Source organism: Vidua macroura, chromosome 10 (genome assembly GCF_024509145.1).
Source record: "Vidua macroura isolate BioBank_ID:100142 chromosome 10, ASM2450914v1, whole genome shotgun sequence".
Taxonomy (NCBI): domain Eukaryota; kingdom Metazoa; phylum Chordata; class Aves; order Passeriformes; family Viduidae; genus Vidua; species Vidua macroura.
The window spans coordinates 8,796,934-8,819,786 of record NC_071580.1 but is presented as its reverse complement, the minus strand read 5'-3'; the positions used below and the strand labels follow the sequence as shown (position 1 = coordinate 8,819,786).

At 61.8% G+C, this 22,853-nt stretch overlaps 3 protein-coding genes across 9 annotated transcripts; 1 reads left to right on the top strand and 2 right to left on the bottom strand.

Annotated features, from left to right (window-relative positions):
• Positions 1-218: 218 nt before the first annotated feature.
• LOC128812282 (mitochondrial ubiquitin ligase activator of nfkb 1-A-like) lies at positions 219-3,567 on the bottom strand. 2 transcript variants are annotated; one of them, XM_053986569.1, is made up of 5 exons: positions 3,354-3,567; positions 2,992-3,129; positions 2,673-2,760; positions 2,472-2,592; positions 219-1,703 (listed from the first exon to the last, which is right to left on the bottom strand). In XM_053986569.1, the coding sequence occupies exons 1-5, from the start codon at positions 3,393-3,395 to the stop codon at positions 1,007-1,009; spliced, it is 1,086 nt and encodes a 361-aa protein (XP_053842544.1). In that variant the 5' UTR covers positions 3,396-3,567; the 3' UTR covers positions 219-1,006. The 2 variants fall into 2 exon arrangements, with proteins under 2 accessions (XP_053842544.1, XP_053842543.1); XM_053986568.1 differs by having other exon boundaries at positions 2,992-3,567.
• Positions 3,568-4,186: 619 nt separating this feature from the next.
• Positions 4,187-12,473, bottom strand: ECE2 (endothelin converting enzyme 2). Of its 4 annotated transcripts, XM_053986563.1 has the most exons (19): positions 12,346-12,473; positions 10,608-10,694; positions 10,087-10,231; positions 9,693-9,908; positions 9,494-9,618; positions 9,203-9,349; positions 9,061-9,126; positions 8,700-8,888; positions 8,146-8,288; positions 7,916-8,030; positions 7,553-7,663; positions 7,262-7,360; positions 7,096-7,173; positions 6,810-6,913; positions 6,399-6,509; positions 6,009-6,076; positions 5,211-5,401; positions 5,034-5,129; positions 4,187-4,909 (listed from the first exon to the last, which is right to left on the bottom strand). In XM_053986563.1, exons 1-19 carry the CDS (start codon positions 12,385-12,387, stop codon positions 4,733-4,735), a joined length of 2,310 nt encoding a protein of 769 aa, XP_053842538.1. In that variant the 5' UTR covers positions 12,388-12,473; the 3' UTR covers positions 4,187-4,732. The 4 variants fall into 4 exon arrangements, with proteins under 4 accessions (XP_053842538.1, XP_053842539.1, XP_053842540.1 ...); XM_053986564.1 differs by lacking the exon at positions 6,399-6,509 and having other exon boundaries at positions 12,346-12,428; XM_053986565.1 differs by lacking the exons at positions 4,187-4,909; positions 5,034-5,129 and adding an exon at positions 5,771-5,829 and having other exon boundaries at positions 5,226-5,401; positions 12,346-12,428.
• A 6-nt stretch (positions 12,474-12,479) lies between these two features.
• Positions 12,480-21,651, top strand: PSMD2 (proteasome 26S subunit ubiquitin receptor, non-ATPase 2). Of its 3 annotated transcripts, none has more exons than XM_053986559.1 (21): positions 12,480-13,117; positions 15,201-15,257; positions 15,634-15,798; positions 16,036-16,157; positions 16,530-16,754; positions 16,858-17,016; positions 17,287-17,431; positions 17,621-17,681; positions 17,943-18,089; positions 18,260-18,366; positions 18,759-18,886; positions 18,966-19,053; positions 19,395-19,557; positions 19,653-19,754; positions 19,842-19,987; positions 20,210-20,293; positions 20,420-20,588; positions 20,687-20,781; positions 20,950-21,076; positions 21,178-21,296; positions 21,378-21,651. In XM_053986559.1, the coding sequence occupies exons 1-21, from the start codon at positions 12,569-12,571 to the stop codon at positions 21,558-21,560; spliced, it is 3,141 nt and encodes a 1,046-aa protein (XP_053842534.1). In that variant the 5' UTR covers positions 12,480-12,568; the 3' UTR covers positions 21,561-21,651. The 3 variants fall into 3 exon arrangements, with proteins under 3 accessions (XP_053842534.1, XP_053842536.1, XP_053842537.1); XM_053986561.1 differs by lacking the exon at positions 12,480-13,117 and adding an exon at positions 14,278-14,447; XM_053986562.1 differs by lacking the exon at positions 12,480-13,117 and adding an exon at positions 14,617-14,744.
• Positions 21,652-22,853: the final 1,202 nt, after the last annotated feature.

The window sequence follows — 22,853 nt, the reverse complement described above, 5'->3', positions numbered from 1 at the left end:
CACAATCACCTTGGCAACGGTCCTGTGTGTCCTGCCACCCCCCATCCAGGGCTGCATCTGGAGGAGAAGCACCTGGGCTCCATTGCGAACCTGGGCCAGCTCCTTGGATGAGGAAGGAGGGGAAGCAGTGGTGCCCACCCCTCCAAGGGGAGAGCCTTGGCTCCCAGCACCCACCCAGCCCCCAGCTTAACGGCGCGAAGGAAGAGGTGAGGCCAAGCTCAGCTCCTTGGCTTTATCACTCCACACACCACTGCAAGTCATTCCCACACCCGGTCCTGTCCGGGAGGTCAGCAGGAAAGCTGGGTGTAGTGGGGCTGGACACGAGGGCAGGCTCTGTGGCACCCTAAAGCTGTTCTCCATGCAGAGAGTGACAGAGGGACAGAGCTCCCGTCTTGGTGACAGAACAGCTGGCAAAGGGACTCATCACTGCCAGCCCCTGGGTGTCCCCAGTGTCATCTGGGCAGTGGCTGTAGGCACATGGATTCAGGTGGCAGGACAAAGGTGGCACCAAGGTATGTCACTGCAGTGGGTCAAGGGGGTTTGGATTTCTGCCACTCCACTGCACCTGCTGTGTCCTACCAGCCCTGGTCTTGCCCTCATAATCCTCCCCATAAATCCACACACTGGAAAAAAAAAAAAACAAAACAAACCACAAGGGAGAAGTCCTGTGTGGCATTTGGGAGGTCATGGCTCAGAAAGAGACACAAGTCCAATAGCTGGCAGCCAAAGTAGTGCCCCAGTGTGGGGTTGGGGTCTCAGCTCCTCATCTCAGGCATTGTGTAGATTTTCCCCAAGCCTTCATGTTTAGGGGTGTCCTTCTGGCAGACAAAGGGAGGATGAGGAGACTGTGACTCCCCCCCTCCCCAAAACAGACTGAAGGGCACACCAAGAGCCCTCCCTCCCAAAAGGAATTGCACAGCTGCACATGAGGAGACAGCTGAGATTTCTGCAGGCTCCAGGCTTGGCCTGGTTCACGCTGCCCCTCCCTGGGCACCCCCAGGTGCTCTCAGGCCTGGTAGAGGGGCACCACGCGGTCAATGGGCCCCCGGCAGATGGGGCAGAGGCGGGTGGGCAAGGCTTGGAAGCAGCGGAAGCAGCAGCAGATGTGGCCGCAGCCCAGGAGGACGCACTCGCGGGGCCGTGACAGGCAGACCACGCACGAGTCCTCGGGCGCCCGGTCGCCGGCCTCCTCCCCATCCAGCTCCTTGTCCTCCTGTTGCTGCTTGGGGCGGCAGCGGCGGTAGGCGCGGCACAGGGCGTGCAGGAGCACGGCCAGCCCCGCTGCTGCGCACAGCAACGCCGCCCCCTTCCAGAGCCCGCTGGCCGACTCCAGCTCTGACAGCACCGTCTGCCAGTCCCCCAGGCACAGGAAAAACTCGCCTCCCTGGGCCGGCGGCTGGAGGTGCAGGGAGCCGTCGGGGTGCAGGGACAGCTCCCCGATGCCCGTCAGCCCAGCCCCCACCCGCAGCATCTCCTCCGTCTCCAGGATGCCCTTGGGCTTCTCCCCAATCAGGTACTGGCCCAGCAGGTCGCGGAAGCCGTGGGATGGCTGCTGGAACCGCTCGTACACCATCTCCAGGGGCAGGCAGACGGCTTGGAGTGGGCTGTCCACACTCACCTGTGTGGCTGCCTCAGGGCCTGGCGAGGCCAGCAGGAAGGGGACTGTGTAGATCTGCTCTGAGAGCACCCGCTCGCTCTCACTCCTGCAAATGCAGAGGGTTGGGGTGTGGAGAATCACACCATCAGTTAGGTTGACCTCTGAGATCATCATGTTCAACCTATGACTGAATATCAGCCTGTCAACCAGACCATGGCACTAAATGCCATGTCCAATGTTTCCTTAAATACCTCCAAGGACATCAACTCCACTGCCTCCCTGGTGGTGAAGCCTCCTGCTCCCTGGACAGCTCATTCCAATGTCTAATTATCCTCTATGTGAAGAAGTTCTTCCTAACCTCTAACCAAAACCTCCCCTGGCACAGCTTGAGGCCACTTCCTCTTGTCACTGGGTGCCTGGGAGAAGAGGCTGATCACCACCTGGCTACAACCTCCTTTCAGGGGGTTGGAGAGTGCAATTAGGGCCACCCCAGTCTCCTCCAGGCTAAACATCCCCAGCTCCCTCAGCTGCTCCTCATCAGACATGTGCTCCAGCCCTTCACCAGCTCTGCTGCCCTTCTCAGGACTTGCTCCAGCAGCTCAGTGGCCTTCCTGACTTGAGGGACCCAGACCTGGACACAGGACTTGAGGTGTGGCCTCACCAGTGCTGAGTACCAGGGGATACCACTGGTACCAGTACCACTGCCCTGTTCCTGCTGGCCACAACACAGATAAGCTCTGATCTCTCAATGCTAAGCTAAGATAGGGACTAAAGTCTTTAACCAAGTTATTCTCTGCCTCTCACACAGCCCCAGACGATGGGGTCTGGACTCGTTGCTGCAAGCCCCCTCCTGCAGTCCCTTCCCATCACTCACCAGCTTCGGGCCAAGCTATTCCAGATCAGTCGATGCTCCTTCAGCAGCAGTTTCTGGATCACGCCCTGCAGCCCCTCATGGTAGTGGCTGGTCAGTGCAGCCTGGGCTGGCAGCACTATGCCTAAGGACAAGGGATGTGTCATGGCCAAAAGAGGAGATCCTGGCCCTTGTCCCTCGTGCAGGGCCACAGGGTGTCCTTACCTTCCAGGGCAACATAAGGCAGGCACCGCCCCTCAGCTGCAGACACGAGGGCTGGCAAATTGTCATCGACCTGGAGCTTTGGGGCCTCCTGAAAGAGCATGGACTGAGTGTGAGCATGGGCAGGGAAAGGGCAGTGAGTAGGCCAAGAATGCCTCTGTGGAGATCCCTGGCAGGATGTGGCCTGCTCAAATCTGCATGTCATGAAGTCACCAGAGGATGGAGCAGGCTGCAGGCATCAGTGTGTGCACCCAAATCAAAGAGTGGAGGGCAGTAGGGAAGAGACAGTGGTTGGGAAAGAGCATCTAAGAGACAGGGCTACCTGTATGCGTGCCACGACTCTGGCTTTCCTCCTGTACAGGTAGTAGAAGAGGCCAGAGAAGGCGAGGCTGGAGCCCAGACACAGCAGCTCCCCCGGAGTGATGGGTTTGTCCATGGTGCCAGGCTTGGGCAACAATGCCTGCAAGGTGAGCATGTTGTCTGGGGAATGGGGCCGTGTCACCCATGACAGGGACATCCCACTGCCCGTGTTCTGAAGGCAGGGGTGTCCCTGGATCCCTGTCCCCAAGGCGGCGCTTTGTCTCATTGCCCCTGACCCCAAGGCAGGGATGCTCCTCTGCCCCTGTCCCTACGCTCTGCCGCCCCAGGGCCGAGCCTGCCCACGGCCCCAGGGGGGCAGTTCACCTCCACACCCACAGGTGCCCGGTACCCGGCTCGACCCTGCATCCCGGGCCCAGCCGGGGCCCAGTCCCGCACCCGGGATCGGGCCGAGGCCCAACATCCGTGACCCAGCCCGGGGCCTAGCCCAGGCTTCCCCCCGGGTCCGGCCCCCCGATCTGTCCCGGCCCAGCCCCCGGCTCGGTCCCGGCCCGGCCCCACCGCGGCGCCCGGCCCCGGTGCCCCCGTACCCCCGAGGCGCCCAGGCCCGGACCCTGTCCCTACCGCGCTTCTTGCTGGGAAATGTAGTTCAACCCTCGCGGTGAGGCGCCGGGCCTGCCGTGACCGAACTACCCCTCCCAGCATCCCTCACGCTGAACTACAGTTCCTGTCATGCCCTGCGTCGTCCGCTGGCAGAACCACGACTCCCAGCAGCCTTTGCGAGCGCCTCTGTCCGCGGCAGATGAGTCCCGCGGGGTCCCGGTACCGGGGAATTCGGGAGACCCCGGCGTGGGGCTGGGGCCGCGCTGTGCGGGGCGGGACCGGCCGTGGCGGGCCCTGGGAGCTCGGAGTGGAGGCTCGGGCCAGGCTGGGATCAGCAGCGGGACTCCCGAGCTGGGCTTTACCGGGGACTCCCGTGGCTCCCGGGCTCGTCCCCACCAGCCTTGCTGTGTTCTTCCCCACACCTCTGCTTCCCTCATTCAGGGAATGTCCGTCCAGACGTCTCATTCCCCGCTCCCCTCCCTCGGGATGTCTCACCTCCCACGCGTGCCCAGCCCTGGAGTCGCCCCCCCCCCCCAGCGTTCAGATCCCACCTCTCCCCCCGCCCCGGCACCGCCAAGGACCCGGAGCTGCTGCAGTAAGTGGAAACTGCTTTTAATCGTTAAATAAACTCGGCGACAGCCACCCACAACTGAAGGCACCAGAGTCCCCGCTGCCGCCCGCTGGTCCCAGCAGAGGTGGATGGGGAAGCCAAGCTGGAGTGGGAGGGGACAAGGGAAGCGCGGAGCCCCCAGCCTCCATCTCCGGCAGGGTGGGGGGCAGGAGCAGGGGGATCGTGGCTCTAATGCTTTCCCCGGGACCTGCCCGCCTGAGGGGGGGACGCAGCGCAGGGGACACTGAGCTGTGCCCGACTCAAGCACATCAGGGCTGGGGGGCAGAACTGCGTTTTGGGGATGCTACAGCCTCTCTGCCGGCCGTGTCCAGCCCCGAGCCGTGGATGGGGCTGCGGTGGGTGCCTGGTGTGGGGCCGTGTGTGCCGGGGAGGGTGCAGAGGTGGGGTGTGCAGTGTGAGCACAGGAGGGGGACTGCTCTCTGCCCGTGGCCAGCTCCGGCAGCCACTGAGGTCTGGGGAGGGGGAGCACAGCAGCGTATCATCCCCTCTGTCCCCGGCACCCTCCCCGTCCCTACCACACCTCACAGTGCTTGCCGGGGTTCATGGGGGAGCCCAGGGGGCAGCCGAAGTGCTCGACAAAGTCCCGGGAGTTGCTGAGGGTGCCGATGACACGATACTTGTCGGGGCTGTGGGGGTCGGTCACCAGCCCTTCGTGGGAGCTCTCGGGCGTCCGGACGGAGCACCACACCTGACGGAGTGGGAGCAGCCTCAGGGATGGGGACAGAGCATCCCCCGGAGCGGGATGGGGAGCTGTGGGGTGGCTCCGAGCAGCCGGGGAGGGACGGGAAGCCCATCGTCTTGCTCCGCCCTACCTGCGCAAAGCCCACGAAGAAGAGCTGGTGGTTGGTGAGCCCCAGGGCTGGCAGGCGCTTCTCCTCCCCGTTCTTCTGCAGCCAGGACTTGTACGCCTGCGGGAGAGCTGGCCTGAAGCTCCGGGAAGGGACAGACAGGCACGGGGGTTCTTGTCCCCTCCGGATGGCGGCACTCACGTTGTAGGCTGCCTTGAGCCCGCCGTTGTCGGCGATGTTCTCGCCCAGTGTCTGCCGCCCGTTGACCTTCTCGCTGTGGACGGTGTAGCGGCCGTACTGCTCCGTCATGCACGCCGTCCGGTTCTTGAAGGCCTCCAGGGAGGAGTTCTGCCACCATGGCCGCAGGTTTCCCTCTTTGTCATACTCTCGTCCTGCAGGACCGAGCCGTGGGTTGGGGTGGGACCAGGGGAAGCCGTCCCACTGCAGCCCCTCTGCTTCAGGGGTTCCCGAAGCAGAATGGGGTGTGGTGGGGGAATGGGCACCGGGGGATGCCAGGGGGACCTGGCACCTTGGTAGGGAAGAAGGTATCCCCCAGCCATACACTTGGGTCCCCAGGCATCCTCCAGTGCATTCTCGCTAACCCAGCTCAGATTTGTGACCCCAAATTCCCTCATTGACCCCATGTCAGCTCCGGGGCTGTGGTAAGGTGCAAAGCAAAGTGGATGCGAGAGGGACCCATCCCATGCCCTGGAGGGAGGAGGATGAGAAGGGGGCTGGGGCTGCAGACACTGTGTCCTCACCAAGCAGATGAAGCGAAAGCTGCACAGAGAAGCCGGGGGAAGGTATCGGCAGGTGCCACCTGGGGAGACAGGATGATAGAAGGGGGTGGCCAGGGGGGCACGAGCACACATGATGCAATGGATGGCAAAGCGGGACCCCTGTGCACCCAGGGCACCTCTTCCCCATGCCAGGGGCAGGGGCTGAGGGGGGACAGGAAGGTGACAGGGGTCGGGGCCAGTGCTGCCTCTAGGCTCTCACCTTGGTCATCAAATGCGTGGGTCAGCTCGTGCCCCATCACCACGCCGATGCCACCAAAATTAAGGGCTCTGTGAGGCCATGGGAAAGAACCATGTAAGTACAGGATGTGTTAACGATGCCATTGCAGCCCACCCCATCTCTGTCTGGACACCCAGTGAAACTCTGCTCCACCTGGGACCCAGCTGGGAATAACTCCTGTTGGGGACACTGCTGGCCCTAAGGGGACTCAGGCTGTCTTGACTGCAGGATGTAAAGCCTTGAGGGACACACAAACCCTTTAGGGCTTTTATTTGTTTATTTGTTTTATTTGTTTGTGTGTGGGGGGCTCTGTGGCATGCTGGCCCTGATCCAACCCATGGCTCCAGGAGGTGGCCCCCATGCCAGACTCACTTGGGGTGGTTGCGGGCGTAGAAGGGAGCCTGGAGGATGCCAGCAGGAAAGACGATCCCGTTCTTGGTGGGCAGGTAATAGGCATTGACAGTCTGTGGGGTCATGCTCCACCTGGGGCAGGGAGGTGGGACAGGGTACAGGCAGGGATGTGTCCCTCTCACCCCAGCCCCAGCACCCTGCTATGCCACTGCCCACCACGGGCCCTGCCCAAGGTTGGCACTTTTGCCCCTGTCCTGTTACCAAGGTCCTTGCCTGGGGATAAGCCACAGCTACCACAGGTGACCTGTGCAACCACAGGTGACCTACTGTGCTGTGCTACCCCATGAGGGTGACCTCCTCCCCACTGAACCAGGGCCATCCAGGCACCCAGGATCACATCCTCCCCTCCTCCCCCCCAAGCCCACCCCTTACTGGTCGCGGTTGGGAGGTTTCCGGAGTTGGTCGGCCATCACTTTGGCAGAGAAGTTGTAGAAGTTGAGCATGTTTTGGAAGAAGGAGTCCTCAGAGACCTCGTACTGGTGAGGAAGAGGAGGGATGAGGACAGGTCCACTGGGGTGGTTCCCCACACCCTGGCCAGGATGAACTCAGTACTTGGGTGGCTTTGCATAACGTCCCAAATAGGGACATCACTCGACAATGGGGCCCCCCCAAGCTTGGCATGACCAAGCTTCTTCCCCACAAGTCAGGTGCTCCCTACCCCATCATAGACATCATCCAGCTCCTTGTTGTCCAGAATGAAGTCAGGGAAGCCAATCATGTCGTAGATGGCATCCGCCTGCATGGGGAGAGGCCCCAGCAGTGAGATTGGGGGGGCTTATATGGATAGGGTGAAGTTTCCCATCCACTTCCCTCCCTGGGGTCACCTTCTCCTTTGCAGCCTGCCTGGTCTTCTCATCCATCCAGTCCAGCTGGTCCAGGGATACCTCGAAGGCTGCACGGATCTCGCTGATCATCTCCTCAGCCTGGGGAGGGGAGGGAATGAAGGCCCCCTACCCCCAACAATGCCTCGGTGGGGACAAGGTGGACAGGGTACAACCTCCCCAGGGCTAGGGGCCCCATTTTCCAGCTCCCTGCCTTCCAGCCCTGGGGCTTGGGTGGAATTGGGATTCCCACGGATGATGATGGGGAGGGGATGGGGACAGAAGTATTCTCACGATGGCCTTGCTGTCCCGGTCAAAGGTGGCCTTGACAAAGAGGGAGCCCAGCGCAAAGCCCAGTGTGTCATCCGTGTTGGAGATGCAGGTTTGCCAGCGGGGCGTGCAGGACTGTGGGAGCGAGATGAGGGTCCGTGAAACCCTCAGCCCACTCCCCTGCTTCCCTGTTTTCACCCAGCCTGGCTCTGCCTCCTCATCAGAGGGGAGATAGACAGCAGCAAAACCCCCATCCCAGAAGATAATCCCTGGGATCCCACTGAAGCATCCAGGTCTTAGCATCCCAAGGGCATCTGAAGGACAGAGGAGGTCCTGGCTGCTTCCAGGCTGAGTGCAGAGAGGTTTGATCCCAGGGCTCTCCGTTACCTTCCTGGTGCCATAGAGTGTCTCCAGCAGCCTCTCCTGGGCTGTCTCGAAGCGCTGGTCCAGGCTGGAGGCCGTCTTCTGCACCAGGTTCCAGATCAGGTAGTTATTCAGGATGCTGTGGGGGCAGAGAGATGCTGCAGCTCACCACGGTCTATGACTTCAAGAGACTGATGAGCCCAAAATGTGTCCCTGTCATGGGAGCCACAGCCAGGGATATGAAGGAGCCTCACCTCCTGTCAGTGTCATTGATGAGGTCAGAGACCTGCTGAAGGTAGGTGTCCCCATACACCACCACAGGCTCCGTGTCCGCCAGCTCCAGTGGGGCCAGGGCATAGGAAAGGTAATCCAGCCAGTCAATGGCAGGGGCCAGCAGCTGGAGGGGACACAGGAATGTGGCACCGGGGGCTTGGATTGGCTCTGCTGCATCCTGCTCAGCATGGAGGGGATCTCCTGGGGCAGGAACTGTATTTTTTGGGAAGGACCCAAAGTCCCTCACCACTCCAGATCCTTCTCTTCACCCCTCTGCTGCTCTTAATGCTGCAGGACAGGGAGGGGACCCCTGGCCCCACAATACAAGGGGGCAGCTTCCCCCAAAAAGTAACAACTGGGAGGATGGGCACTACTCTTCAACACCCAGTGCATGTCCCACAGCAGATGGGGCTGCCCAGGGTGTCCCAGAGTGAGGACAGCAATGGGCACGGACCCCTTGGTGCCCTCTGGACAAGTCCCCATATGTCTCAGAAGGGTCTCCCTGCCCACCTGCTCTCCTCTGGGCCATGCCCACCTGCAGCTCGGCAATGCTCATCTTGTGGTAGATCTTCTCGTCATCCCGCCGCTCAGCCTGGGGCACGGTGATGTTGGCCAGCTGGGTTTCAAAGTCCAGCACCTGCTGCATCTGGAGGCGGGTGGGCTCCGGGGTGCCCCCCAGGAGTGTGCCCAGCTCCACCATGTAGTCCAGGTACGCTGCCAGAACCTGTGGAACCCCAAGCCCTGCCTCAGTGCCAACCACAGCTCATCACACCTCCCTGGGGTGAGCACCCACCAGGCAGGATGGAGATGCCAGGTGTGTCCCAGTGCTGCTCACACACCATTGCCATGGGTTTCCCCTGATTGCTGTTGGCAGCATGCCCAGCACCCAGCCTCACCCTCTCGTTGGCAGTCTTGTTCAGATAGTAATCCCGGGATGGGAGGAAAAGCCCCGACTGGTCCACCTGTGGGGAGAGAGGGGCAGCATAGACATTCTGGTGTCCCCTGGTGTCTGCCACCGCTGGGGGCCAAGGTGCCAACCTGGATGATGTTGCTGTTGGAGCTTTTGGAGTCTGCACCCACGTACACCGTGAAGAAGGGGGTCGCCCGGTATGTGCCTGACACACTCTTGAGTACCTCCATGAAGCTGGTTTGGTTCCAGGAGCCGGTGATGTTCCATCCCCCAATCTGCCAGCAGACAGACCTGGCACCTCAAGGAGGGATGGGGTGCATCCCCGAGGTCTATTCCCTCCCCAGTTATGTGAAGAGCTAAGCAGTACATGTGCTGGGCCGAGCCCTGACAGCTCGGCTCATGTGTGGGTGTCTGCCCACCTTGTCGATGAGCTCCATAAGGGGCTGGGATCCCAGCTCCTCTATCCTCTGCTCCTTGAGGCAGGACAGGTAGTACCGCTGTGTCTTCCGCTCTGCCTCGCTGCTGGAGTTGAAGGTGGCGTTTTCTGCGGGAGGCTGTGTGTCAGCCCCAGTGACACAGGGGTCACCCCCTCAGTGTCTGCGACCCCTTGGTGCCCACCTAGGAGATGCTTCATGATGGCCTGATTCTGGTCCCAGATGCTGTTGAAGGTGCTCCACTTGGAGCGCCCGTTGGGCAGCGGGTTCCTCTTAATCCAGCCCCCGCATGAGTACTGGTAGAAGTCCTGGCATGGGTCCATCTCTGTATCCAGGGCCTCCAGGATCTTGCTGGCCACCCGGACACAGGCATCCGTCAGGCACGTGCTGTGAGAGGGATCTGGCAGGGAAGGCATGCCTGGGGCTGGGCTAGTGTACTGGGGGAAACCGAGGCACGGAGCGGGGCCAAGCCCTGTCTGTACCCCAGGATGGGCAGAGCACCTGGAGCAGGTACCCTGGGCTGACCCATCACTGCTCGTCCTCCCAGGTGTGGGGACGCCACTGCCAAGTCTCCCTACCTCTGCGGTACTGAATGGCCAGAGTGACGATGGCGACGCTGAGCAGCAGGGCCAGGGAGACGGCGATGGCGCAGAGCACCAGCTCCAGCTGGCTGCGCGAGGCCAGGCGGCTCAGCAGCGTCCCCGGCCCCTTCCGGAACCCCACCTGGGCAGGAGCAGGATCTGCCATCGCACCATGGGGGGGCGAACATCACTGCCCCCCCTTCCCTCCCTGCCACTCCCCAGTGCCTGCTGTGGCTGCATGAGGAGGTGAGGACCAGGGCATCCCTCCCCACCAGCCCTGGCAAGCCGGTGGTGGGTGCTGGCAGCCCCCTCCAAGCCACAAGGAAGGACGATTGTCCAGGCACACTCTGTGCCGCATTTTGGCTGACTCCCAGCACATCCCTGGGGACAGCCATGTCTGGCTTGGCTCCCAGCCCTGCTCCCACTGCCCACTTGGTTGCAGGCAGGCCCCAGAGGGTGAGGACAGGGGCTAGAGAGGATGGAGAGGGGAAGGATGGAGGAGCCGGGGCAGACCTCACCTCCACGCTGTCAGGAGAGGCGCTGCCATCCCCCGCTGGCTCCGGCCCCTCCTCGTCCTGCAACGTGGCACGCTTGTAGTTGGGCATCTGCTAAGGGAGGGAGCGGGCTGGGGCAGGGGCGTGGGGGTAGCTGCTCCCCGCCCTGCCACACCCTCTTGCTCTTATGGCAGGGCCGAGTGCCTGCTCAGTGATTACACAGCGGGGCTGAGGCAGCCCCTGACCCCCCTCAGTGTGCCTGGGCCTCCCGCAGAGCTTGTCCCCAGCCCTGGGTGGCCCTGGAGAGTACGGGGAGAGCTGCTAATGAGGGGCTTGGGCGCCGTCACCGGAGCATCCCTCTGCATAGCCATGGCATCAGCCCTGCCGACAGGTGACACATCGCCACGGAGACATGGTCCCCGTCACCAAGCAACGGTTTCCTAGTACTGCTGTCTCACCCCTCCTCCCCTGACTGGAACTTTCCATGCAGTTGTGCACGGGTCTGAAACATCTGGAAGTGCTTCCAGCTCCATCCTGGCTCCGGGGGTGACCAGGATGCAGGACAGAGCGTGCAAGGGGAGAAGGGGCACTGCAGTGTGTACCAGCCAGCAGGGCAGGGTCCCCCTTACTCCTGGCCTTGCCAGGCAACTTGCACAGATCCAGCCGTGAGGGCTGCTGAGGACTCAGCCAAGAGGGAGATGGTGGAGTTGAGCCAGCAGCATTGGTGGGGGGGATAAGCTAGAAGAAAACGCTGGAGGCTTTGGTGAAAGAGAATCAGCAATGCTGCTGGTTGTGAGCTATCCTTAGGCTTCAGAGTTAACGCCTGGGTGGGTTGCACCTCACCCTCCAGTCCGTGCTGCAGACTAAAGTGAATGCCCAGCATGCAGGGCTGGTGTCACGGGCCAGGAAGGAGCTGGGGTGGGATGGATGATGGACAGAGGGGAAATCAAGGAGAGTGCCTCATGCCCAGCTCTGCCCACTGGGCATTGCTGGGATGGGGAGGGGGCATCGCTAAGGGCTGCAGCAGGAGGGTGGGATTGGCAGGAGATGACAGGAGCCCCCCACTGAGTCAGGCTCCTGGAAGATGCTGGCGTTAGGAAGGATTGCTCAGCATCCTGTATGAGCTTGGCCAACCTGGCCCCCCCACCACCCCAGCTCTCCTCAACATGCTCCTTTCCGCTCCTGGGTGGTCCTCATCCTGGGCAATAGCCAGCACCCCCTCTCCAGCATCTTCTGTGGCATCCTCAACGCAGGAGCGCATTTCTGGGGCTCCTCCTACCCCCTCTATAGGGCTGAGAGCCATGGGGACAGGGCCCCCTGCCCCCTCTAGAGGTGCTGTCTTGGGGCTCACCCTATGAGCAGCATTACCGTACTCGGTGGAGTGGGGTTTGTGGGGCCGTGTCTGAACCACCTCAGTTCCCTCTGTCCAACCCCAGGCAGGGATTTGGAGGGGGTCCTTCTTCCTCCACCATGGGGGACAGGAACCCTCTAGCCACTCAGTTCCCTTAGCCCCGGCACCACGCAGCCCCTGCATCCCATAGGCTCTCGCCGCCCCCTGTAATCCACCAGTCCCCCCGCCCTCCCTCCCTCCCTCTGGTTCCCGAAGCCCCCTCAGCCCTTCCAGCTCCTTGAGTTCTCCAGCCTCGGGGGTTCTCCTGTGCCCCGACCCCCTCCTGTCCCCCTTGCCGAGCCCCTCGCCGGTGTTCCCCATCCTCCTTCCTCTTGCCCTCCTCCCTGCCGCGCCGCTGCCCCGGGCACTCACGGTGTGTCCAAGCTCCTGTAGGGCCACGTTCATCCTGGCCATCCCGGGCCGCCTCCTGCCTAGCTCCGCTCCCCGCCCGGGCCGCGCCGGGCCCCCGCCGCCGCCGCAGCGCCGCCTGCCTCCGCCGCCGCCATGGCCCGCACCGGGCGCCGCGTTGCCGCCAAGACCGGCACCGGGGCTGGGCAGGGATGGGGCCGGGTGGAGATGGGGCCGCGCCGGTGAGATGGAGCCGCAGGGGTTGAGACCGGCGGCGCGCGGACCGCAGGCACCGGGCGGGGGCGACGGGGGCCGGCGGCCCGGGAGGGGCTGGAGCGGGGACCCCGGTGCCCAGCCCAGTCGCACCGCTCAGCTCCACTCGGCCTGGCCACCCCAGCAGGGTGACCGCCGTGCGCACGGGAGGAGCTCCGCACCGGCGGCGCCCGCACCGGTATCTGCACCGGCACCGCCGCTTGCGCCCCGCGAGAGCCGCAAAGGCGCCGAGACGGTGAGCCGCAAAGGCACCCGCAGCATCCCTCACCGACACCGGCACTCGGACCGGCGCCCTCACCGGCACGGGCAGCAGAACTCGGGCTCACATCCGACTGCCCGCAGCGGGCACCGGCACACGCACACAGGGACACAAGGACCGGCTCCTGTCTTCGGCACTCAGGGGGGCAGAGCAGCGCCGCACGGTACCGGTCACCGGTGCCGGCAGCCGCCGGTAATGGTGCACAGCCGCAGCAGCACGCCCTGCTCCGGCACGCGGGCACACCCCAGCGCAGCTCCCGCGCAGGTGGGTGCACACACGCACACCGACACCCCGTCCCGGTACCTAAAGGACGGCACCCCGATGTCACCCTTAGGCCCATGCCACAGCACACGCACCCAGGGGTGCGCAGCCGTGGTCAGAGCCTTGGCAGTGAGGAAGGAGAAGGCCGGGGCTGTGCACAACTTCACACCCTGCCTCGATAGTTCCCAGCCCTGTGTGACCACCTGTCCGGGACAGGGCATCCCCACAGGTCACCTGCTCGGTGCCCGGGTGCTGCTGTTCAGGGGGTGAAAGTGCTTCCCGGGGCGCCAGGCGGGACAGGGGGAAGGCAGCGCCACTTGCCCAAACTGTGGAGCCAGGGACACAGCATGGAGGGGTGTGTGTGAACACAGGTGGTGGTGGGGCACCAGGCCGCCCACGGGTGTCTTTGACATGTGGGGGCCACGGCAAGCCTGCCAGCAATGCTACTTCACTTGCCCAGCTCGGGTGGCAGCGTTGCCCGTGCCAGGGTGGTGCAGCCCCGGGTCTCCAGCTGCCAGTGCCGCTGCCAGTGTCAGCGTCAGAGCCCGTGCCACTGTTGGTGCCAGTGTCGGTGTCAATACTGGTGTGTCGGTGTCGGTACGGGTGTCAGAGTCAGTGCCGGTGCCAGCGCTGGTGCCGGCGTCAGTATCGACGCCCGTGTCAGTGTCAGTGTCGGGTACCGATTTCAGCGTCGGTGTCGGTACCGGTTTCAGTGCCGGTGTCAGTGTCGGTGTCGGTACCGGTGTCAGTGTCGGTGTCGGTACCGGTTTCAGTGCCGGTGTCAGTGTCGGTACCGGTTTCAGTGCCGGTGTCAGTACGGATTTCAGCGTCGGTGTCGGTACCGGTTTCAGCGCCGGTGTCAGTGTCGGTGTCGGTACCGGTGTCAGTGTCGGTGTCGGTACCGGTTTCAGTGCCAGTGTCAGTGCCGGTGTCAGTGTCGGTGTCGGTATCGGTTTCAGTACTGGTGTCAGTGTCGGTGTCGGTACCGGTGTCAGTGTCGGTGTCGGTACCGGTGTCAGTCCCGGTATCAGTGTCGGTGTCGGTACCGGTGTCAGTGCCGGTGTCAGTGCCGGTGTCAGTGCCGGTGCCGATGTCCCCGCACGTGTGCCCGCCCCGCCCTTGGCCCCGCCCCCGGCGCGCGGCGGTGCCGTCACGGCGTTGCGCAGACGCGGTGCGGCGGAAGCACGGCCGGGCGAACATGGACGCGGGCGGTGGCGGCGGACAGAGCCGGGTGCAGGGCGGCCCCGGGGCGGGCGGCGACGAGAAACCCACGCCGCCTTGGGGCCGGGACCGCCGGGACCCGCCCGCCGGGCCCGAGAAGGAGCAGGAGCTGGTGAGTGCCGCCGCGCCGCGGGCCGCAGCTGAGTCACGGCCCGTTCGGGCCCGCGTCACCGGCCGGGCAGGACGTCATCCCGCGTCACGGGGTTGGCCGGCATCCCTCCGCGAACGGGACGTCATCCCGCGTCACGGGGGCGGCCAGCATCCCTCCGGGGACTCCCTCCAGCGCGGACGCGTGACGGCAGCGAGGGGTTCCCTTGTCGGGGCGCCGGGACGTCATGGGGTGCCCGCGTGACGCAATTGAGGGTTCCCATTTGTGGGCGGGGGGCTCGGGGGTCTCAGAGGAGTCTTGGTGAGGGAAGCTGTGGTGTAACCAGGGTGTGTGTGTGACACTGGGCACTGTGGAGGGCTCCCCGCTTTGCCCAGCACGGGGGTGACCTTGGCTCTGGGAGTTCCCGTGGGCTGAGGGACACAGTCTGTGGGTGAAGGGGCTGCTGTCAGTGGGGAGCTCCCCGTTGGGCTGTGACCTGACATGCCCCTCTCTGTGGGGTTGTTTTCATACAGCACAGAGTAACAGGGGAGGTGCATCTCACACCCTGGGAATGGGTGGTATCTTTGGGAAGGTATCCTCGGTAATGTGAGCATTGCTCCACCCTGGTAGCACTGGGGCAGGGTGGTGCCCTGAGCAATGAGTGCATCAGTTTGTCCTGGTACCCCTGCGGCTTGGGGTGACATCAGTGCCTCTGTCACACTGAGACTTCCTGTGCTCTGCACCCTTAACTCTGCTTTCTCCTGTGCATTTCGGCAGTCTGAGGAGGACAAACAGCTGCAGGATGAGCTGGAGATGCTGGTGGAGCGCCTGGGGGTAAGTCTGTACTGTGTCCCTCAGCAAGGAGTCCTGGCCAGGATTTGACTCTGTCTGTGTCTTGCTTATGGCTGTTCCTAGTGCAGTGGAGATGGGGGGATTTTTCCTTGAGTGGGGTGGGCCCCTGTTTGTCTGCTGTGATCTGTCCCCCAGCATTGCTGCCTCTCTGACCTGTGCCTGAGGGACCTCTGTGTCCCTAGTGTGAGAGAGGCTTTCTACCCTGTTGTGCCCTCCTTCTCTAGCTCTTGGGCTGAAGGAGGCACCCCAGGGTGGGGGGCTGTTCTGCTAAGAGCCATGGCTGTGTTTGGGGTGGGCTGCTGAGATGGTGGCTCAGGAACCAGCCCCTTGCTCCCTAACAGGCAGCTTCTCTCTGCAGGAGAAAGACACATCACTTTACCGCCCAGCCCTGGAGGAGCTGCGGAGGCAGATCCGCTCTTCCACCACCTCCATGACCTCTGTTCCCAAACCCCTCAAGTTCCTACGGCCCCATTATGGCAAGCTGAAGGAGATCTACGAGAACATGGCTCCAGGAGAGAACAAGGTAGAAACTCTTGGCCCAACCATCCCACGTGACTCAGGGGACAGTGCTGGGGCAGGCAATCACAGAGTCCTCTGGACCCTGGGATCTAACAGCAGTCTCTGTGACTTGCTCCAGAGCATTATAACTTGTCAGGACAGTACCTTTGCCACCTGTGGTGGTTTGCAGGCACAGGGAGGGTGTTGTGTCCCTGGTTCCCTGTGCCTGGCCTGTGTCTGGAGCTCTGCACTCTTTCTGCAGCGCTTTGCAGCAGACATCATTTCTGTCCTGGCCATGACCATGAGTGGGGAGCGTGAGTGTCTGAAGTACCGGCTGGTGGGCTCCCAAGAGGAGCTGGCATCTTGGGGGCATGAATACGTCAGGTAAGCCTGAGGGGGACCAGAGGGGAAGGATAAGGGCTCAGGGGAATTTCCTGGAGCTCTTTGGCTCTGGCCTGTCTGGGATGTGTCTTGACTAGCTGGTCATGTGTTCAGCTGCCCATATCACACCTGTGTATGTGTCACTTCATGCTCTATTCATGATGGTTTTCGAGCTGCAGAAGTCTTGCTGCCATGGTCTCTGAAATCTCTGGTCTTAACCCTATTTCTCCTCTGGCCTTGTCCCCCATAAGGTCTGCAGAATGCAGAGCCTCCATAAACAGCACAGAGCCCTGGCTAACTGGGAGCAGCTGCTCCCCATTCTCATGGCTCAGTGAAACTGGTTTTTGTAGTGGTGATGTCCCTTTGTTCCTGCAGGCACTTGGCAGGAGAGGTGGCCAAGGAGTGGCAGGAGATTGATGAAGCTGACAAGGCTCAGAGGGACACACTCCTCACCCTGGTCAAGGAGATTGTCCCCTACAACATGGCCCACAATGCAGAGCATGAGGCCTGTGACCTGCTCATGGAGATAGAGCAGATGGACATGCTGGAGAAGTACATTGATGACAACGCCTACTCCAAAGTGTGCCTCTACCTGACCAGGTGAGGGGGCTTGGCAGGCTGAGGTGCTGGACGGGGCCTGATCCCTGTTGGGCCAAGGTTGCCTGATCTGTTTGTCACCCTCATGTCTGTCTCCTCCTTAAAGCTGCGTAAGCTATGTCCCGGAGCCCGAGAACTCGGCTCTCTTGCGCTGTGCCCTGGGCATCTTCCGCAAATTCAATCGCTACCCTGAAGCCCTGCGCCTGGCTCTGATGCTCAATGATGTGGAGCTGGTGGAGGACATCTTCACTTCCTGCAAAGATGTGTAAGCAGAGATGTTCCCTGCCCCCTGCAGCCTTTGCTCATCCCGGTGGGGCAAGGCTCCCCATCTGGGCAGAGATAGGTTGGATCTGTCACTGTTATAGGTGTCTGGGGGTTTGGATTGAGACTCTTGTCCCTGAAATGAGGATGGGCAAGAGTAGGTCATGTCTGTATGCCCTGGGCAGGGCAGGTTGGCTCACTGCTTGGTGAACCTGTGTTTGTGCTGGGGCTTGCTGGGTTCTGGGCACTCAGGAAACCCCTCCCCTGTGCACAGAGTTGTCCAGAAGCAGATGGCCTTTATGCTGGGCCGCCATGGGGTCTTCCTGGAGCTGAACGAGGATGTAGAGGAGTACGAGGACTTAACAGAGATCATGTCCAATGTCCAGCTCAACAGCAATTTCCTGGCCTTAGCCAGAGAGGTGAGTGTCCCAGCTGGGAAAAGCACCCTGGGCTACCTCCAGCTGTGGCTGCCCTGGCTGCCAGGCTCTGTGGCAAGATTTGAGAAGAAATCCATCATCCCTATGATCTGGGCCAGATACCTCCTGGAGAGGTTGCCATTGTAGGATGTGCTGGCCAGGAGGTAACCCCCTTCTCCCTTGTCTTTGCAGCTGGACATCATGGAGCCTAAAGTGCCAGACGATATTTACAAAACCCACCTGGAGAATAACCGTAAGGGCTTGTGTTGTAGCTTTTTTTGTCCCTGCCTGTGTGGAGTTCTTAAGGCCGCCAAGCACCTCTGAGCCTGTGTGGTCAGATGTGTATCTGAGGTGGGCAGATGGCCTGTCCATGGTCTCTGACCTGTGGATTTGGGCTTCTCTTTCCTGCTGGTGATGGGACAGGTCCTCGTTCCCCTATGGTGTGGGATGTCTGCATGTTGAGGGCTGGCAGGGCTTCTGTTGCTGTTTTCCTCACCCTGTCGTTGTTCCACAGGGTTTGGGGGAAGTGGCTCCCAAGTGGACTCAGCCCGGATGAATTTGGCGTCCTCCTTTGTGAATGGCTTTGTGAATGCTGCCTTTGGACAGGACAAGCTGCTAACAGATGATGGCAATAAATGGTTGTACAAGAACAAGGACCATGGTGAGTTAGCTGGCTGGACAGGGCTGGAAGTGCCTCTAGGCTTGGGGTTACCACCCTGTCCCTTTTGGGGTAAGGGTGACTGAGCTGGCCTATGTCCCTGGCTACTGCAAGCCCCAGACAGGGCACATCAGTTCAGGCCTGATGGGGGCCTTTCTTCCCTGGAACCACAGGGATGCTGAGTGCTGCAGCCTCACTGGGCACAATCCTGCTGTGGGATGTGGACGGGGGGCTCACACAGATCGACAAGTACCTGTACTCCTCAGAAGATTACATCAAGGTCAGTGGCAGATCCTGGCTCTGTGTCTGCATGGGGCAGTCCTGCTGTGAGCTGGGCATGCAGCTGGCTGGGGAACGTCCTTGCTTTGGGCCCCTGTGCAGCTCAGCTCCTGCACAGAGAAGGGTTGGATGCCCTGTGTTCCAGGCTTTTGAGCAGCTCACAGCGAGGTGCTGGTCTCTTGGGGACTGCCTGAAGCACCCTGGGGGCTCCCCTTGTCACAGAGCTATGAGCTTTGAATTTCTCAGCTTGATCCAGAGTGGCGTTGCCCACTTTGTACCAACTTGCCCATCTTGGGGAGTGGGAGTGATGATGTGTGAGGTGACATCAGTCACTGGCTGGCAGGGAGCTTTGTGTGTTGGTGGCTAGGGTGTGACGCTGCTTCTGCCTTGCAGTCTGGAGCCCTCCTGGCGTGTGGCATCGTCAACTCAGGGGTGAAAAATGAGTGTGACCCTGCCCTGGCCCTCCTGTCCGACTATGTCCTCCACAACAGCAACACCATGAGGATTGGAGCCATTTTTGGGTAAGGGCCTGGCCCCAGCCTCCCTGTGCTGCACAGGGTGGTGCCGCTCCTCCCTCACACTCCTCTGGACTCTCTGCAGGCTGGGACTGGCGTATGCGGGCTCCAACCGTGAGGATGTCCTGACTTTGCTGCTGCCTGTGATGGGAGACTCCAAGTCCAGCATGGAGGTAGGGCGTGAGGCCGGGTTTGCCTGTGATTCCTGCTTCCCCATCCAGTGCCCCGAAGCTCCTGGGAATACAGGTGCTGTCCTGCAGCCAGCTTGAGCTCCAAGAGCAAGGCCACATGTCCTTGCTCAGCACTGTGCTGTGCCAGAAGAGCATGACCCTATTTTCCTTATCTGAGCTGCTGCCACAATGGGATTGCAGCAGATTTAGGAGGGAAGGAAACCATCAGGTCTCGCAGTAGCCCAGATTTTCATAGGAAGTGGAGACCAAGGGTACCTAGTGCTGTAGGCTAGCTTGCTCTGAGCTATCCCTGTGTATGACATGGCTCCTTCCCCCATTACTAGGTGGCTGGTGTGACTGCCCTGGCCTGTGGGATGATATCAGTGGGCTCCTGCAATGGGGATGTCACCTCGACTATCCTCCAGACCATCATGGAGAAATCAGAGACAGAACTGAAGGACACCTACGCCCGGTGGCTGCCACTTGGCCTGGGCTTGAACCACTTGGGTAATGCTGGGCAGTGCCAGTGGCTCATGGGTTGGGGAGTGGGGTGGGAGCATCCCTCCACTGCTGTCCTTTAACCACTATGCTTTCCTTGACAGGGAAGGGAGAGGCAATTGAGGCCATCTTGGCAGCGCTGGAGGTGGTGTCGGAGCCGTTCCGCAGCTTCGCCAACACACTGGTGGATATCTGTGCTTATGCGGGTGTGTTGGGCTGGTCAAGGTGGGAGGAGGCAGGAGCAGGTCCAGGGTCCTCTGCCTGCTGATCCTGGCCCTCTACTTTCTCCCCAGGCTCAGGGAATGTCTTGAAGGTGCAACAGCTCCTGCACATCTGCAGTGAGCATTTTGACTCCAAGGAGAAAGAGGAGGACAAGGACAAAAAGGACAAGAAAGAGAAGGAAAAGAAAGAGAGCTCAGCTGACATGGGTGCTCACCAGGTGGGGAAATGTGGGCTGGGGTCTATGGTTTTGGAGCAGGAACTTAGGGGCTTTGGAAAGGTCCCTAAGGCCTTTGTGGTGTCAGAGCACAGGGAAAACAGCTCCCAGCAGGATCCCCTGCTCACCCTGTCCCCCTACGCTTGGGGTGGGCACAGAGGCTTAAGAACTTGGGTGTTGGGCTGGGTGCTCCCTGCCTGGCGCTCAGTGCCTGTGTCCCTGCAGGGCGTGGCGGTGTTGGGGATCGCGCTCATTGCCATGGGCGAGGAGATTGGTGCGGAGATGGGCCTGCGCACATTCGGCCACCTGGTGAGTGACACCACGGGGACAGCACAGGGCTGGGAAGGGACCTCGGAGGAGAAACTGGGTATTGCCTCACATCTCAGTAGACCTTGCTGCACTTGGTGATCTAACACCCACCTCCCCTCTGTGCAGCTGCGGTACGGGGAGCCCACACTCCGCCGTGCTGTGCCCCTGGCCCTGGCTCTTATCTCAGTCTCCAATCCCCGGCTCAACATCCTTGATACCCTCAGCAAGTTCTCCCACGACGCTGACCCCGAGGTCTCCTACAACTCCATCTTTGCCATGGGCATGGTTGGCAGTGGTAAGCCTGGGGACAGCCTGGTTTGAGGCTTGTTTGTGGGGAGAAGGTGGGAGACCCGTGCCTTGTACACTACTCTGCCTGCACCTCCTTGTCCCCAGGTACCAACAATGCCCGGCTGGCAGCAATGCTGCGGCAGCTGGCCCAGTACCACGCCAAAGACCCCAACAATCTCTTCATGGTGCGGTTGGCCCAGGTGATGATACTGCGCTCACTGCTTGTGTGTGGAAGGAAGGGGAAGTGTGGGGTCCTGCCCTGGGTGTGGGAGGAGAGTGTTGTCCTGGGGGAGTCACCCTCCTGAGGGCATGGCTGGGAGTCCCAGGTTACTCCATAGCTCTTTCATGTACTTTCTCTGCCACACCAGGGCCTGACTCATCTGGGCAAGGGAACACTCACCCTCTGCCCATACCACAGTGATCGCCAGCTCATGAGCCAGGTGGCTGTGGCTGGGCTGCTGACCGTCCTTGTCTCCTTCCTGGATGTGCGCAACAGTGAGTGATGTTAGCTCTGTCACCCCAGTTCTCTTTGCCCCGCAGCGTGGGCACTGCAGCGTGGGCACTGCTCAGCCCCTTTACTTCTGTCTTCCCTCCAGTTATCCTGGGCAAGTCCCACTACATTCTCTATGGCCTTGTTGCTGCCATGCAGCCCCGCATGCTGGTCACCTTCGATGAGGAGCTGCGGCCTCTGCCCGTGTCGGTTCGGGTAGGACAGGTAAGGGGCAGCCAGGGCTGGGGAGGGTGTGTGCTGATGTCCCTCTGTGTCCCTGGCATTGATCTCACTCTTCTCTCTCAGGCTGTGGATGTGGTGGGCCAGGCAGGCAAGCCCAAAACCATCACTGGCTTCCAGACTCACACGACACCAGTGCTGCTGGCACATGGAGAGCGGGCAGAGCTGGCCACAGAGGAGCACGTACCTGTGACACCCATCCTGGAGGGATTTGTTATCCTACGCAAGAACCCCAACTACGACGTTTGAGCCAAGGGGAAGCTGGGGGGTGGGTAGGTGGTTTGGGAGGGGAGGGAAAAAACCTAGTTTGTTTTTGTTACTGAGAGTCAAGGAAATAAACTATGTGGACACTAGTGCTGCCGTCTTCTCCTTGCGCTGGGAATGTGGGCTGGGCTCTCATCCTTTTGAGTGTGCCTGTGGCCCACGGAGGCAGTGCACAGCGCAGATCCCAACAGGCAGGGCATGAACGCAGAGTTTTGGGGTGCCATGGGTGCTCCTAAACTTCAGCATCCAGCTGTGTGTGTGCCTGGCACAGCCACATGTGCTCAGTGTGCAGCTCCCCTTTAGCACAGCATGGCCTGTCCCTGGCTGGGACTGCCCTCCTGGGGGGTGTTGGCTGGCATCTCCGAACTTTCAACTACCCTGTTGGTTGTGTTGGGCTCTGCCATCATTTGGTGCTGCTCCAGAGCTGACATTGGGGTTAAAAGCAGTCAGGGAGGTGGGGATAGAAGGCACATGGGAAGTATTTTTAGCGAAGAGGAAAGCCCTGCCTTGTTTCCAAAACTGACAGTGTCTGGATCCTGCTGTGCCCCAGGTGGGTGGACAGGGGAGGCTGTGTCTGCCTGGGAGTGGGGTGCTGAGTACCAAAGGGAGTGGGATGGATGCAGGGTCGGGGTAAGGCGCTACATCCTGCGGGGCACAGGGTGGGGACCGTGTCCCCTGTGGGTGTGAGGTGCTGGGTGGGTTCTGGGCAGGTGCAGCTCCTGGCCGGGAGAGGGGTGGGTGCTGGATGGGTGCAAGTCTCGCGTCAGAGCAGACCCTGGGTGGATGCTGGTCCCGGGAAGGTGCTGGTGCAGGACGGTGCGGCCACGGATGTGCCCAAGGTTGTATGGAGCACGGGTGGGCGCGCGCCAGGGCAATGTCAAGTTCTGGGTGAGGCCGGGTCCCGGTGGTGCCACGCACTGAGTGGGTGCGGGTGCCGCTGGTGCCGGTCCCTGGGTGGTTGTGGGACCCGGGTGGTGTCAGGCCCCGGGTGAGTGTGCGTCCCGAACGGTGCCGGCGCCAGGTGCGCCCACTCACCTCGTGACCCTGCACGGGGCGCGCAGCGGCGGGACGGGACGGCGGCCGCGGCTGCCGGGATGGGGCGTAGCCGTGCGGACCGCGGCCTCCTCTGGGACGCCCGGGCCTCGCCCCGCCCCGCCACGTGACCCCAGCGGCGGGGCGGGCGCGGCGGCGGCGCAGCGCGCGCGGCGGGGGCGGGGCCCGGCGCGGCTCCGGGCGTGGCGGCCCCGCCCCCGTCGCCCCTCCCCCGCGGCGGCGGCG

Bases quoted from the DNA above. Each gene is read 5' to 3' on its own strand.
- LOC128812282 (XM_053986568.1), bottom strand. From the start codon at position 3,255: ATGAGACAAAGCGCCGCCTTGGGGACAGGGATCCAGGGACACCCCTGC. The intron at 2,761-2,991 runs GTAGCCCTGTCT...ATGCTCTTTCAG, and splicing joins GAGTCGTGGCACGCATACAG to GAGGCCCCAAAGCTCCAGGT. The intron at 1,704-2,471 runs GTGAGTGATGGG...CTGCATTTGCAG, and splicing joins AATAGCTTGGCCCGAAGCTG to GAGTGAGAGCGAGCGGGTGC.
- ECE2 (XM_053986563.1), bottom strand. From the start codon at position 12,387: ATGGCCAGGATGAACGTGGCCCTACAGGAGCTTGGACACACC. The intron at 9,127-9,202 runs GTTGGCACCTTG...CTCTCCCCACAG, and splicing joins CCAACAGCAACATCATCCAG to GTGGACCAGTCGGGGCTTTT. The intron at 8,031-8,145 runs GTGAGGCTCCTT...CTGCCCCCACAG, and splicing joins ATCAATGACACTGACAGGAG to CATCCTGAATAACTACCTGA.
- PSMD2 (XM_053986559.1), top strand. From the start codon at position 12,569: ATGGAGCCGCAGGGGTTGAGACCGGCGGCGCGCGGACCGCAGGCACCG. The intron at 15,258-15,633 runs GTAAGTCTGTAC...TTCTCTCTGCAG, and splicing joins TGCTGGTGGAGCGCCTGGGG to GAGAAAGACACATCACTTTA. The intron at 19,755-19,841 runs GTGTGTTGGGCT...CTTTCTCCCCAG, and splicing joins GGATATCTGTGCTTATGCGG to GCTCAGGGAATGTCTTGAAG.